We start from the raw sequence: 14,577 nt of genomic DNA on the forward strand, positions 1-14,577 counted from the left end.
CACCAGTCAGGATGAGGGCTATATTACTCTAGGTATTGTGAAGTTACATAAAATTACAAGACATTTCCCACAAAATCCATTAACAAAAACGGGTGATGACAAAAACATGTTTCATTCAGCAGCCTGACTCAACTGCAAAAAAAAAAATAAAAAAAAGTGGTAAGGGGAGAAAATTAGTTAAGTTTTAATGTAAGAGTCTAACAAAGGTAATAACATTATTTTAAGTATTAATTTTTAACCTGACTGTCCATTTAGCTAGAACTTCACAGCACCCCAATTTCACCCTGTCAATGCCTTATATAGAAGTGGTTACAAAGCAATTTCCTGAAACTTTAAGGGAAGCAAGCATCGGGGAAGTGGGGGGCTTGAGAAAGCGCAGGCTGTGTCTGATATTTACCATGTTTTCTTTTGCTAATTCTGCCGCTGATTACCAACGTGCAGGAGGGGACGGGCAGGAACGTGCATTCCTTCCTGGGTTCCCCCAGCCCCAATCAGGAGCCGCTGCAGCGGAGGAGTGGCCGGGGGCTGGCCCAGCACGGCCCCGGGCAGAAAGAGAGCAACACCTGGCCAAGTGGCCGGAAGAACAAAGGGGGTCGCCCATCTCCCTCTGCCCGACACCCAGAAGTGTAGGGAAGTGGTCTGGGAATCAGCCCGAACGCTCACCCCCGCCTCGCCATGCGCCTCACCTTCCGCAGCTCCTTCTCGATCTCGCCAGCTTTCAGGACAATGGGGCCCCTCACGGCGTATTCCACCGCTTTCACCTGGGGGTTCATGGACTCCAGCGTCAGGATTTTCTCCCTGCTCGTCTTCTCATTGATTTTCACTGCAGAGGCCTTAGCAGCGCTGTTCCAACGCACGAGTCCTTCTCTCCCCGGGCGAGTACGCTGGGTAAAGCGCTGCTGGTGCTGTTTCCCCTCCACCAGCGAGGCAATGCATCGCAAAGCCACGTTTCTCCTTCCATTCCTGCAGGACCCTGGCCCTTTACAGCCCGGGCTTGCCGCAGTTTGCTTGGTAAGCATTGCAAACCGATGCATGCTCCTGGCGGGTAGCCGCTTCCAAATAATAATAAATATTTTTTACAAATTGGAAATATTAAAAATCTACACAGACAAATAAAAGGTGCAATCAGAAGCAATTCCGGTGGACAGGCACAGTTACAAGTGCATGCTCAGTTCTCTGCAGTCTCCCCCACATCCAGATTCTTGAAACTTAATTGCAATAGACACAACTGATCTTGTAATGCCACCAGGTTATCAATAAATCACACCATTGCAACACCTTAGCGTTGGGGAAAAAATTAAACTAAAAGCAAAAAGGATCTCTGCATTAATACATTGTCCCGGGAAAATCCATTTAGCTCAGAACTGCAAACCAACACGCTCAACCCTCTGCTACTAGTAACCCGCTTTCCAAGCATGCAAAAGTAACAGAGCTTGCACCAGCCAGACCACCAGTCGCGCTGCTGGGTGGGGTTTGTAGTTCTTACAAACTCTCCACCGCGCCTGCCCACAGCATCAGGTGATGAGGCAGCAAACTACCATACCCAGAGTTCCCTCAACGCTGGGTACGTCATGTATGTTCGTTGTGTCGGCTGTAGGCTGAAAAGTGGTAGAGGGAGCCGATGCATGATAAAAGATGCCGTAGGGTATTAAATAAAGGTGGCGACTGCCGAATAAATAATGGAGCTATTTCCCTCCTACCACCCCTCGTTAGAGGGGGAAAAAACAGCATAGATATCTGGTATCCTCGATGAGAGCTGGCACTGGCCGCAGGTTTGGAGGCTGGGGCGAGCCTTTGCTGCATCATCCTGGAACCAGGACCGAGTAAAGCAGTAGTTTAAAAGGACACTTACATTTTAGAAACACTGTTACTTTGCATTTATAATCCGAAAGTCTCAAAGCCCCTTACAGATGTTCGTTAAACTACACAGACATTTGGGGTAAGTAATAGTGTTATTCCCAGTTCACGGATATGGAAACTGGGATACAGAGAGAGAGAGGTTAAAATGCTTTCCCTAGGGTACAAAGCAAGACTGGCTCCCAAAACCTCACTTAAAGTATTAGATTATACTCCTTTTGTTTCAATTTTTTTTTTTTTGGTATTCTGTTGTTTTAGCCTATTAGAAACCTTTCGATATCTTTTCTCTGCTGATTTTTGTCCCTGTCCGTTTGGCAAAAACAGATCCCCTCTCTCCTGCCCTTGCTTCTTGTCTCCTTGGAATTTCAATTTTAACTTGACTTTCTAGTTTATTTCTTGTTTCATCTATATATCACCCCATCTGTCGGGTGCTGATGATGATTAGCCAGTTCATAGGTTGAAGGAACGTTAAATTACAATAGGTGCTCAAGGAAACAGTAGCAATTTCAGGCACTCATTTTGCTATTCCAGCATATTCTCCTAGACTAGCAGCTCCCCCTCTCTCAGAAAATTAAAGGTTCTCTCTTTTTCTCCTTATTCTTACTAGCTGATGGGAAGGGGAAGGCTCTTTTCTTCTCTTGGGGGATCCATTCCTATTTTCATTAAAATCAGCTGGAGTTTGGCCACTTACTTCAGGGGGCGAGGAGCAAGAGCAGGAAAGAGAGCTTTGAAGACGGAGGTGGACAGGTGCATGTGGTCTCTTTGGTCCCTCTCCAAGCTATTATAGGGGAGGAGGCCCTTTCTCATTTGTCCTGGCTCAGAGGTAGGGATTGCTTTCTTCTTTCCAAGCTGATGTACAGAAGGAAAGCTGCTGGGGAAGAGAGGGGATTTTCTGTTTTAGCTGCACTTGCTCTCCCTGTCCCATAGGATAGAGATGCTGGTTGATTCATACTGTCTTTGACCACATCACCAAGGCTATTAGTCTTCTGTGCGGTATAATGTTGTAAGCTCTAAATTTCTTTTGGTTCCTTCTTTATGTGCTGCAAAGATTCTCCTGGTATTTTTACTCTCTTCCTTGAGATGCTTATTACATCCCTACAATAAACTCGCTCCTCCAACCTTCTTTAGCAATGTTCTTTTGTGAACGTGTTGTAATCTTTGTTTGTTGTTGTATACTACACTTTCTATGTTGTTAGGGTTAATAAGCACAGTCCTCCCTTCCCCCACAAAAAACAAAATCAACAACAAGAGACTCAGGGGAGCACCATGTGTTAGGAATTCAGGTTCCTGGGAAGGAGGATTTGTTTGGTTGCAGTTCAAACAAACATTCATTTTTTAAGATATTTGCAGCCTGTCTTGTATAGGCTGATGACCTCTTCTATACTGGAGAATGGATTTTAAGACTATGGTAATGCTACTTTTTTATTGTTTGAAAGGGGAGAGATCACATTTGGGGCCTGTCGACTTTGACAACATTCCTTTAAAGCAATGACTCGCTAACATATCCAAAAATGAACATTTATTGAAGCCTGCTTTTGACTACTAATGAAAAAGATCAAAGTATTATTAATTTGCTGCTGGATCAATATAACATTCTAAAATAAAAGGTTTCAAATTGAATTAGAGAGACACTAAAGTCAAATTTGCTGCACAAAAATAAAAGTGATTTAAAATAATCTTTTCTCAAATAGAAATGTTTCAATTGTTTATAATTCCAGTAGCTGCTTTTAAGAATAATAAATACTATCCTCTGAGTTTGTAACACATGCACTATTGCATTGAAATAGGGCTTGTTAACATGAAAGTGAAAATGAATTGTAATTAAATGTACATGACATGAAAATGAATAGCTTCGTTTTCTTCTCCAACCTGAGAAATGCAAAAAGTAAATGATAAAAAATGAAAGGAATAATGAAAAGACCTTAATATTCTTTTAGGTGTAATTATATACTTGTTTTTATAGTATAGGTAAAAAAGTACCGGTTTTATAATTATGATTATAAATATACCTTCGTCTACCTTAGGGTGACCAGACAGCAAGTGTGAAAAATCGGGATAGGGATGGGGGTAATAGGATCCTCTATAAGAAAAAGACCCAAAAATCGGGACTGTCCCTATAAAATTGGGACATCTGGTCACCCTAGTCTACCTATAGTACATCCCTCTTAATGTACTTTTAAATATAAATCTTTTATCTGAGGGGAGGTGGTGGTGTCTATCAGATAATATGGTGGAGTTGGAGTCCTGGGTTGAAATCCTGGCCCTGCTGATGTTAATGACAACTCCATTGACATTAGTTGAGTCAGGTGTTCACCCCAAAAGTAAACACTGACTTGCTTTGTGATCTTGGGCAAGTCACTCAGACTCAGTGTATGCACCTGTAAGATGAGGCTAACAGTCATCTCTCCAACAAAGATTATTGTGATGTTCAGTTAATAAATATTTGTAAAATGTTTTGTGATCCCCTACAGGAGGGCAAAATATCCTTATGTAGCTGGTCGTCCGTAAAAAGCTCTTTGTCGTACAGAAACAAACTACCCATGGCGTACATTCATTACAAGCTCACAATGTATAGATGTCAATTGTGACTGCTTTTTGCAAACTGGTCAACATGTGATCAGCTGGCATGACCAACCAGCAGTCTCTGTACTCTGTGCAAATCATATGAACACAAGTTTCCATAATAGAGCACATAGGGGAGCAAGTGGTGTTTAGCAGAGGGAAGTTCTACATTGATTCCCTTATTCCATGTCCTCACTATAGTGGTAAGAGAGAGAATTTGGTTTTCTTGCAGTTACAAGAAGCTAAAGAATAACAGCTTTTAAACTGGTGCTAAGACGGAAAGATCAAACAGCCGCAACACATAAATGACTGTATGAGACTGGACAGTGAATTCTAGAACAAAGTCTTGATGTGCAGAATGACCATGCTCTCATATGATTGACCTCCACCAAATTACTATGAATAGCTGTATAGTTCAAATCACATGCTTATAATAATGGTATATGGATAGTTTTAGCCTTTATGTATGTCATGAAGGCAGAGAAGTGCTGGTAGAGCCTGGGGCCTCAAGCGGAGCGGGCCAGGTGCCATGGTGCCACTGGCACCATTGTAAACGCGGTATTGTACAGAAAGATAGACTTTAAGAGATTAGAAGTAATGAGGCATAAATATCAGAATTGGTTACAAAGAAACAAAAGGTAAAACACAAACTAAAATCTAACTTAACAAGCTAAGTGAATTTAAAGCAAAAGGTTTCTCTCACCATATGCTTACAGCAGTCTGGCTGAATTCTGTCAGCCAGGCCACTCCCCCAGTTCAATGAGTCTTCCTTAATCTTTCAAATATTGTTGATGTCCTGAGTAGAAACGAGGGGGAGAGGAAATTTAGGGCCTCCTTTCTTCATTTCCTCCTTGTTGAGAATCATCTCCAGCTGGGGTTCAGGCTATAGCAAATCTGTCTGAGAAGATGTAAATTTCTTACTCACACCTTTCTTTCTGCTAAAGAATAGCTGCTTAACTAGGTGATAGATAGTCCATATGATTTTGTTGACATTAAAACCATGCACCATAGAATTCAGTGTCAGGAAAACACCCAGCCATATTTATAAGCTTACAGCAAGGTCCACACAATTCATAGCAGCAAACAAAGCCCCAGGCCCAGCAGGATTTATCATTTGCAGCAGGCACAACACAACAGACGTCAGCAGGCAAAAAAACCCAAAAATACATTATTTAAATTATCCAAGACAGACACTATCTCAAGCCAGCAAGGGAGAATGCTACTGTGGCAGACAATGCAAATGAACCTTTAAAGCCTACCTCAAACACATAGCTCTATGTTGGGCTCTTCTACTAGCCCAGGTGTCTGCTCATATTTAGCAAACAGCCATTTCACTGTGTATCTCCAACCTGACAGCAGCTTTTCGCCCTTTATATCACATATATTATGCAGTACACAACATCCAGCTATAACCATTGGGATGTTTTTCTCACTGAGATCTAAGCTAGTGAGTAAATACCACCAGTGTCCCTTCAATCTACCAGAAGCACATTCCCCAGTCATTCTGCCCCTGCTGAGCTGGAAGTTGAATCTTTCCTTGGCACTGTCCAGATGGCCACTATATGGATTCATAAGCCAGGGAAGCAAGAGGTAGGCTGGGAATCACTATTGGCATTTCCATATCATCATTGGTAATCTACTGTTTTGGAATTAATGTCCCTGCATGCAGCGTTCTGAACAGCCCCTGTGTTCTTAAAGGCGCAAGCATCATGCATTTTTGGAGCATCCCCAATGATCCACTAGCATATGCATAACCACGGAAAAGTATCTTTTTTGTTGATGTAGCAATTTGGGCTGGTGCCAAAATAGGGATATGTGTTTTGTTTATTGCCCCATCACAACTTGGGAACCCCACTGGTGCAAATCCATTGTTATTTCTTGCACACTACTGAAACTCAGTCTTGCTTAGCAGGAACCATTAATAGCCCTACACACTTTCATGACAAGGGCCTGTCACAGGGTTTACTACTCACCACTGTGGCACCTCTCTGTGGCCACATCTGGGGATTAGCTCTGGACCAGTCTATGCCTCCTCCTTTGGTTGCTCACCCTATCTCTCTCTGAATTCAATTGTTCTCTCTTTGTGGCTTGGCCCTCTGGTCAGGTCACTGTAGTCTTCCCCTTCTGGGGTATCAAACTCCAACTGGATGATCTGTTTCAGGCTGTCTTCCGTTCCACTGCCCAGACTATTCCACTTCTCCAGTAGCTTGGTAGGGGAATCCGGGACCACCCTCTATGCCAGGTTCTAGACTAGGGAACAGGCTGTGACTAGCAGCCATAGTCTATGCAATCCCAGGCCCCATTGCTGTTTCCCTGGGCTGCTTTCTCCCTTTCTTCTCTAGCTCCAGTCCCCCTCTGGGTTACCATCAGAGTTATCTCTGCTCCCTGTGGCTGTTTCACTCTCTTCAGACTCTTGCCAGAGTGTATAGTCCAACTGTCCAACACAGGATCCCAGGGCTCACTTTCCCCCTAGCAGGGGTGTGCACAGGAATAAAAATCTGGAGGTTTTTTTCCCCACTACATTCATCAACAAAATCTCCTAGAAAAATCCTCATGTTTCTTATTTTGATCCTAGTTGTTGCCTGAAGATCTGCAAATATAGAATTGTGCATCCTGTATTTGCAGTGTTTATTAGAATAATAGTGAGCTCTGTGGGCTCTTTGAGGCTTTTTTAAAAATGGTGCTAAAATTATGGGATGTGGAAGGTTTTATTGGATGGAAAAAGTTGCATGCTGGGAACTTGAGCTTTATCTCCCAGAAGTCCGTGGGCAAATCCCAATCCCACAAAACACTGCAAAAATGTCCCAAAAGGCATTGTGCCACATGGCAGTGCATAGCACACAAGGATACCTACCCATAGTGCATAGCACTGTATAGCAAGACAAGCACTCCTTGTAAGTATGCACATTGTCAACACAAGCAGCTGAGTATGCATACATCTGAGTGATATATAAACTTCAGCGGCTGTACACCAACCTAACTCGTGTTGACCAAAGTTTGTAGTGTAGATGTGACTTAAAACTCTTTCATCTCATGGGTCCACAGGCACCTCTCTGGACTAAAGAACAGAATTCTTTTAGATTGACTAAAGCTGCTGAGAGGAAGTGAAACTGCACGTATTGTATACATGTTTTATGAAAGTTACCCTGGAAACCTAAGGCCTCCATCATTTCCCCTCAGGCAGGGATAACATACAGAGAGAGGGAGAAACTGCCAGTTTCCAGTTGGAGTGTCTTGCACATAATAAATAATTCTTTCATCTGGAAGGATGAAGCTGAGGTGGGATGGGAAGGCAAAAAGGGCATTTTTTATTTAAACGTATACTGTGGTTCTTTTTCCTAATCTGTGTCTTAGATAATTTAATTTATAATTATTAGAGTTGTGTTGTTCTTAGTACTTTTACACTTGGAGATTCTGTAGTGTAACAGAGGCTTCTTTTAGTAAATTTCTATATAAAAGCATTCCAATAAATCAAAGGAAGGAAAAACTCTTAATTCCAAAACACTTCAGTGTTCAGATTATATGACATAATAAAAGAGAGACAAAAAGGAGAACAGGCAAGGACAAGAAAAGACTTTTCATACGAGATTTTAAATGAGATGGAAATGGTGTCATCACTTTTTCGCTTTCTATATCAAGTTCTTTTGAGGCACATTTCATATGGGTCTCAGTCCATCAAGGTGCTTAGCATTTCCACTGATATGCTGAGTGCCATTAATTCCTATTGAAGACTAAGGGTTCAGAGTACCTCCAAGGATGTGCTTAGTGTCTTTCTGGATGCTGGACTGGGCCCAGGGCTGCTGTCTGAAATGGTGCTAGTATTTGACTTTCAGAGCTTAGAGTTGTCTTCTCCATAGACAGAATCTGCTAGACCATGTATTAAACAAATGTAACTCCCTTTGAATGTGAAACAGTTGAATATATTAAGGGACACAATCATAAAGAGGGAAGAAAGCCAGAAAGTAATGAAAACACTTGAAAACTACATGCATTATTCAGGTCTCAGTAATGAATAACTGCTTAAAGAATGAATACCAGCAGCTTTACGTGGAGTAAGGGAAACATTTTTTGTTTTGATGGTAACAGTATAGTTGAATTGAACTGAACGTTATCAGCATCCTGTACATTAATGCTTTGTTCTAATAGAAATGATATTTTAATAGACTTATATTGATTTATGTATTACTTTTATTCTCCACTAAATAATGTTTCATGCAAAGCAGGACACTACTGTTTTTGTTAAAGACTCTGAAATCTTGTATGACAAAACAGTTTCTGCTATGTATGGGCTCTATTCATATAAATAAATAAATAAATCACCTCTCTTGTAACAGAAGCAGCATAGGACTCCTGGTTCATTGAACCTAATCTTGATTCAGAAACAAAACTCTGAAATTTCTTGTCTGCATAGCATGGATTTGTGCCTTTGGCTACAATCCCAGTTTATAGGAAAGATAAACATGCCTTTCCTTTTATGCAGGTATGGAGAAAGACCTATGCTAGTAATGACATGCTACAGGCTGAATCTGAATGCATTGTGAGAATAGTCAATCTCAGAGACCTGGGCCCAGATCCTCAAAGACATTTAGGCACCTAACTTCTAGGTGCCTAAATACCTTTGAGAATCTGTGCTTCAATGTACACTCAAGGAAGGGAATAATAAGGAATGGGTAGGCAATTCAGTAACTTTATATCAGTACACGAAGCACAGCAGACAGATGCAAGCAGACATGGAAGAGTATGATCTAATAGAGCTGAAACCTGGAAATAATCAAAACCATGACTTGATAGTTAATATGGATGGGTAAATTTATTCAGCAATACAAGAAAGGGAAGAGGTGGAGAAGCCATGGCATCTGTCCAAAACAACTTATAGGCAAGGATAAGAAATGGGTAGGGCACAAGGAGGAAAGACTGAGTAAAACTAGAAGCAATAGGAAAGAATAGAAAATCTCTGATAGGGGTCTCTGTTACACCAGCAACCGTGGACAAAGTAGGAGATGAAATTAGTGTTACTAATCCCTAAAGGAATGACAGCAATAATGGGGAGATTTCAATTGACCTGACAACCTGCCTGAATCTGAACTGGATATTTTGGATATAATGTAAGAGCTTATCACCTAGATTTTCAGCATCAGCATAAAAACTCTGTCTATTCTGTTTTTATATGTAGAATCAAAACTTGTTCAGTGTGACCTAGAATAGCTATGGCACATCCTAATCTGTGTTTTTCTGAGAGCATGTTTTAATCCTAGAGATCAGTCAGTTCTGGTCCTGGGTATGTTAACATTTAGGATTTTATAATTTTATTATGTTATTTTACCTTATACCACACATCTTACAAAATATGAATAGATTCATCAGTTTGTCATTGTCATGTCACTTATCATACCACTCACATATCCAGCTTGACATTGACTTCATTACTTTAGACTGCTTGCAGATTATGATAGACTCCTTTTAAGCACTGAAGATACATGAAAAGAGATTACCGGCTGCATGGAACTCTCTCCCTTCCCCTGTGTGGGACAGGGGCTCAGTGGCCACCATGTGCCCCTCTTCTCTAGATAATATAAAAGGTTCTCCATGGTTTAGGGACTGTATTGAGGGAAGGGCTGGAGAGCGAAGGGGTGGGATGAGGTGAGGTGCTGGGCAGGCTAGTAACAAGTCCAGAGTCATAGAAGTCATCCCCGTCTCCAGCCCCATATGGCCACCCTGGGGCTATATTATCTTTTCTTAAGAGCCCTCAGGCAGGGCATTTGTGCTCAGTCCCTGGCAGTGTGGCTCCACTGGAGTCATAGATTTGAGAAGTAGGGACTGGCATGCTGGGTCAAAAGTGGACATGGACCCACTCTGGGAGCAGGACAGCAGCTTTCCCTCCCCAAGGCTGGGCAATTTCTTCCCCCAACAGTATATGTGTGAATGGGAGGAGAGAGAATCTCTCCCAGGGGATCTCCACAGATATTTTCCAGAATCCTCCTGTGAACTTTGTTACAGGAGGAGGCTATCTGGGCCTGTGTTTCAAATAATTGCTAAGGGTGGGGATAGCCCTCTATTTCCTGAGCCATAGTTTGTATTTCATCTTATGTCTTCTTTGTACTAACGAATCAGTATGTGGACTCCCTCAGAATAAACAGGAGAAGGTCACCCAGTAGTGTAGTAAACTGCTTATGCGAGTGAGTATTATATGTCTTGTATTCTGTGTAGCTTTTCATAGGACATATAGTACATTTTCACAGTCTGCCTTAAAAAGTAAGCACAACCATCTTAAGTCTGTCACTTAGCAGAAATGAAGAAAGAACAGTGTCTTTTTAATCTAGTCAGTGGAAAAAACAACCTGTGCTGTCCTGGTAAATGATTAAATACCTCACTCCCTGTATTGATTCCTTTCCACTGGGAACTAAACGACTGCATCAAGCCAGCTCATCAGTGTATTACTTTAACTGAGCAATAAACTAGCAATAACAATAAAAAATCCGCTTTTAAAAAGTGTATCCTCCAATGTGCCCCAATGTTTCTCTGCCTGAAGGAAAAGCACAGATAAGACTCTTAGTAAGATCACCTTTATCCTAAGATTTTCTTCAATATCTAGACAACACCAAGTGAATTAAAGTCCAAAATAGAGATGTAACTCCAAATTTCCTGTGTTGCATTGTGTGCAGAGCCAGCCTTACAATACATGGATTGCCACCCATGCGGAAGCATTGCAGTCCTTGTACAGCTCTATAATACTGTTGGCAGCTCTACTTCAGTTTGTCTTAAACAATAATCTTCAAAGTGAATTTTCCATAGAGACTTTCCCTCCTCTTTTTTCATTACACCCTTTACAATATATAGAGAAGTCATCCAAGGCTATAGTTAAAGTTGTCAGTATTGTCACTATCACCCTCTTTTTTCTCTCCAGAGGTTGAACTCCTCTATAAACATTTTTTTATGGGAGAAATGCCCTTTACAATTCAAGTTTCAGACTAAGAGCTATTTCTTGACCTAGTTTTCAAACATGAAATTAACATTTAAATGACGTTGTCAAATTGTTTCAGAAAGCTTATTCAAAAAGAAATTTGGTCAGCAATACATTTCTATTATGGTTTATAAACACTTATTCCCTATATTTCCCCCCTCAAAAATACTAATATAATAAAAACAATCTACCGGACAATCATAATAAAACAAATAATAATAAATGTACTGATTTTTTTGCTACAGATACCAGGCACAATATTTAGAAAAAAGACTGAAGTGGATTCAAATAAACTATTTTGAATTTGCAAGTGTATAATAGCATGTATGTGCATGACTGAGGTTGAAGCACTAGGCACCCATAAATAAACAAACATCAAACTAAAACAGAACAGAGCAAAATAAAAATTCACTTCTCACCCCCAAAGTTTTCTTGCTCTGGATTTCTGGATGCAAAGGACTTGTATAGTCTCTGTTTTAAAATCTTAAAAAATGTTTTGGTTGTATATAAAAGATAGTTTAATTCAGTGAGATGTGTACAGTATGTAATTCCACTCCTGTTTTATTACCCCAGTTCTTGTTATTCATACTTAGCCTATGCTTTAAAAGACTGGAAATAAGAGTAAGCTTGTCTTTTAATTTCCCTCATTTTATGATTGCTACTAATAGTTATGGGACAGTCAACTGGGAAAGGAAGATGCATAAAGTGACCATCCTTGAATAACATGCAATGAAGAGTCCTGTGGCACCTTATAGACTAACAGATGTATTGGAGGTTTCAGAGTAGCAGCCGTGTTAGTCTGTATCCGCAAAAAGAACAGGAGTACTTGTGGCACCTTAGAGACTAACAAATTTATTTGAGCATAAGCTTTCGTGTGCTACAGCCCACTTCTTCGGCTGCATAGAATGGAACACACAAAAAGAAGATATTTATACATACAGAGAACATGAAAAGGTGGAAGTAGCCATACCAACTGTAAGAGGCCAATCAATTGAGATGAGCTATCATCAGCAGGAGAAAAAAACCTTTTGAATTGATAATCGAGATGAGCCATAGAAGGTGTGAGGATACTTAACATGGGGAAATAGATTCAATTAGTGTAATGACCCAACCATTCCCAGTCTCTGTTTAGACCTAAGTTAATTGTATCTAATTTGCATATTAATTCAAGTTCAGCAGTCTCTCTTTGGAGTCTGTTTTGGAAATTTTTTTGTTGCAAAATTGCGACCTTCAAGTCTGTCACTGTGTGGTTAGAGAGGCTGAAGTGTTCTCCCACTGGTTTTTTAATGTTATGATTCCTGATGTCAGATTTGTGTCCATTTATTCTTTTGCATAGAGACTGTCCAGTTTGGCCAATGTATATGGCAGAGGGGCATTGCTGGCACATGATGGCATATATCACGTTGGTAGATGTGCAGGTGAACAAGCCCCTGATAGCGTGACTGATGTGGTTAGGTCCTATGATGGTGTCACTTGAATAGATATGTGGACACAGTTGGCATCGGGCTTTGTTACAAGGATAGGTTCCTGGGTTAGTGTTTATGTTGTATGGTGTGCGGTTGCTGGTGAGTATTTGCTTCAGGTTGGGGGACTGTCTGTAAGTGAGGACTGGTCTGTCTCCCAAGATCTGTGAGAGTGAGGGATTATCTTTCAGGATAGGTTGTAGATCTTTGATGACACGCTGGTGAGGTTTTAGTTGGGGCTGAAGGTGATGGCTAGTGGCGTTCTGTTATTTTCTTTGTTGGGCCTGTCCTGTAGTAGGTGACTTCTGGGTACTCTTCTGGCTCTGTCAATCCGGTTTTTCACTTCAGTAGGTGGGTATTGTAGTTTTAAGAATGCTTGATAGAGATCTTGTAGGTGTTTGTCTCTGTCTGAGGGATTGGAGCAAATGCAGTTGTATCGTAGAGCTTGGCTGTAGACAATGGATCGTGTGGTGTGTCCTGGATGGAAGCTGGAGGCATGTAGGTAAGTATAGCGGTCAGTAGGTTTCCGGTATAGGGTGGTGTTTATGTGACCATCGCTTATTAGCACAGTAGTGTCTAGGAAATGGACCGCTTGTGTGGATTTGTCTAGGCTGAGATGTATTGGAGCATAAGCTTTCGTGGGTGAATACCCACTTCGTCAGACGCATGTAATGGAAATTTCTAGAGGCAGGTATAAATATGCAGGCAAGAATCAGTCTGGAGATAACGAGGTTGGTTCAATTAGGGAGGGTGAGGCCCTCTTTTAGCAGTTGAGGTGTGAACACCAAGGGAGGAGAAACTGCTTTTGTAGTTGGCTAGCCATTCAGTCTTTGTTTAATCCTGAGCTGATGGTGTCAAATTTGCAAATGAACTGAAGCTCAGCAGTTTCTCTTTGAAGTCTGGTCCTGAAGTTTTTTTGCTGTAGGATGGCTACCTTAAAATCTGCTATTGTGTGGTCAGGAAGGTTGAAGTGTTCTCTTACAGGTTTTTGTATATTGCCATTTGTAATATCTGACTTGTGTCCATTTATCCTTATGATACTTGAATAACATGTTACTTGTAAGATCGAGATTGAAGGATCGGGGGAGATAACCCTTAGCACTGAGAGTTTTATAAAAACGAACAGGGCAGTGATTTTCAAAATGTTTTTCTAGTTTCAACCACTTCAGAAAACAATCTTCTTGGAGACCCACTTTTCCTACTCCCAATTCCACACCTTCCCTGAAGCAACTACAGGAGCTGGCCGGGCTACATAAAAAAGGAATTTCGCAACAGTACTAGTGAGATAAGATTAAACTTGCTGCAGTGCAATGGGTGTTGCAAGTACGCAATTTCTTTGTTCTCCCTGGTTACAGGCGCTGCTGTTTGTCAGCACTGAATTTCTCCTCTTTGCCCACAACCCCCAGCCCCAGCGCTGTGTCCTATCCCGTTGGCTTTATGTTGGTCATGTAGCAGCCTAGTGACTTTGGGGCCAGCAGCGCCAGGAGAGGCGTCTGTCTGGAGAGTTTCTGTTCCCTGTGTGGGTTACACCCACACGGCCCCCCATATCCCCTGGGGTCCTCTAGCTGGGCAACAGTTAGCAGGGGGCAGCGTCCAGAAGCCATGGGCACTGAGAGAACTGGACAGGGGGCTAGGGTGACCAGATGTCCCAATTTTATAGGGACAGTTCCGATTTGGGGGTCTTTTTCTTATATAGGCTCCTATTACCACCCCACCATCCCGATTTTTTCACAT

The 14,577-nt window shown here is 41.5% G+C and overlaps 1 protein-coding gene across 2 annotated transcripts in view; it reads right to left on the reverse strand.

Annotated features, from left to right (window-relative positions):
• Nucleotides 1–1,495, reverse strand: part of GPT2 (glutamic--pyruvic transaminase 2) — a 49,221-nt gene extending 47,726 nt beyond the window's left edge. The window contains exon 1 of one of the 2 annotated variants that reach the window (XM_005289848.4): nt 687–1,495. In XM_005289848.4, coding sequence (XP_005289905.2) covers nt 687–1,034 — 348 coding nt within the window. In that variant the 5' untranslated portion in view covers nt 1,035–1,495. Of the gene's footprint in view, nt 1–397 lie in introns of both variants that reach the window. The other variant, XM_065567609.1, reaches the window with a different exon arrangement.
• Nucleotides 1,496–14,577: the final 13,082 nt, after the last annotated feature.

Source organism: Chrysemys picta, chromosome 14 (genome assembly GCF_011386835.1).
Source record: "Chrysemys picta bellii isolate R12L10 chromosome 14, ASM1138683v2, whole genome shotgun sequence".
In the NCBI taxonomy this organism is placed as follows: Eukaryota; Metazoa; Chordata; order Testudines; family Emydidae; genus Chrysemys; species Chrysemys picta.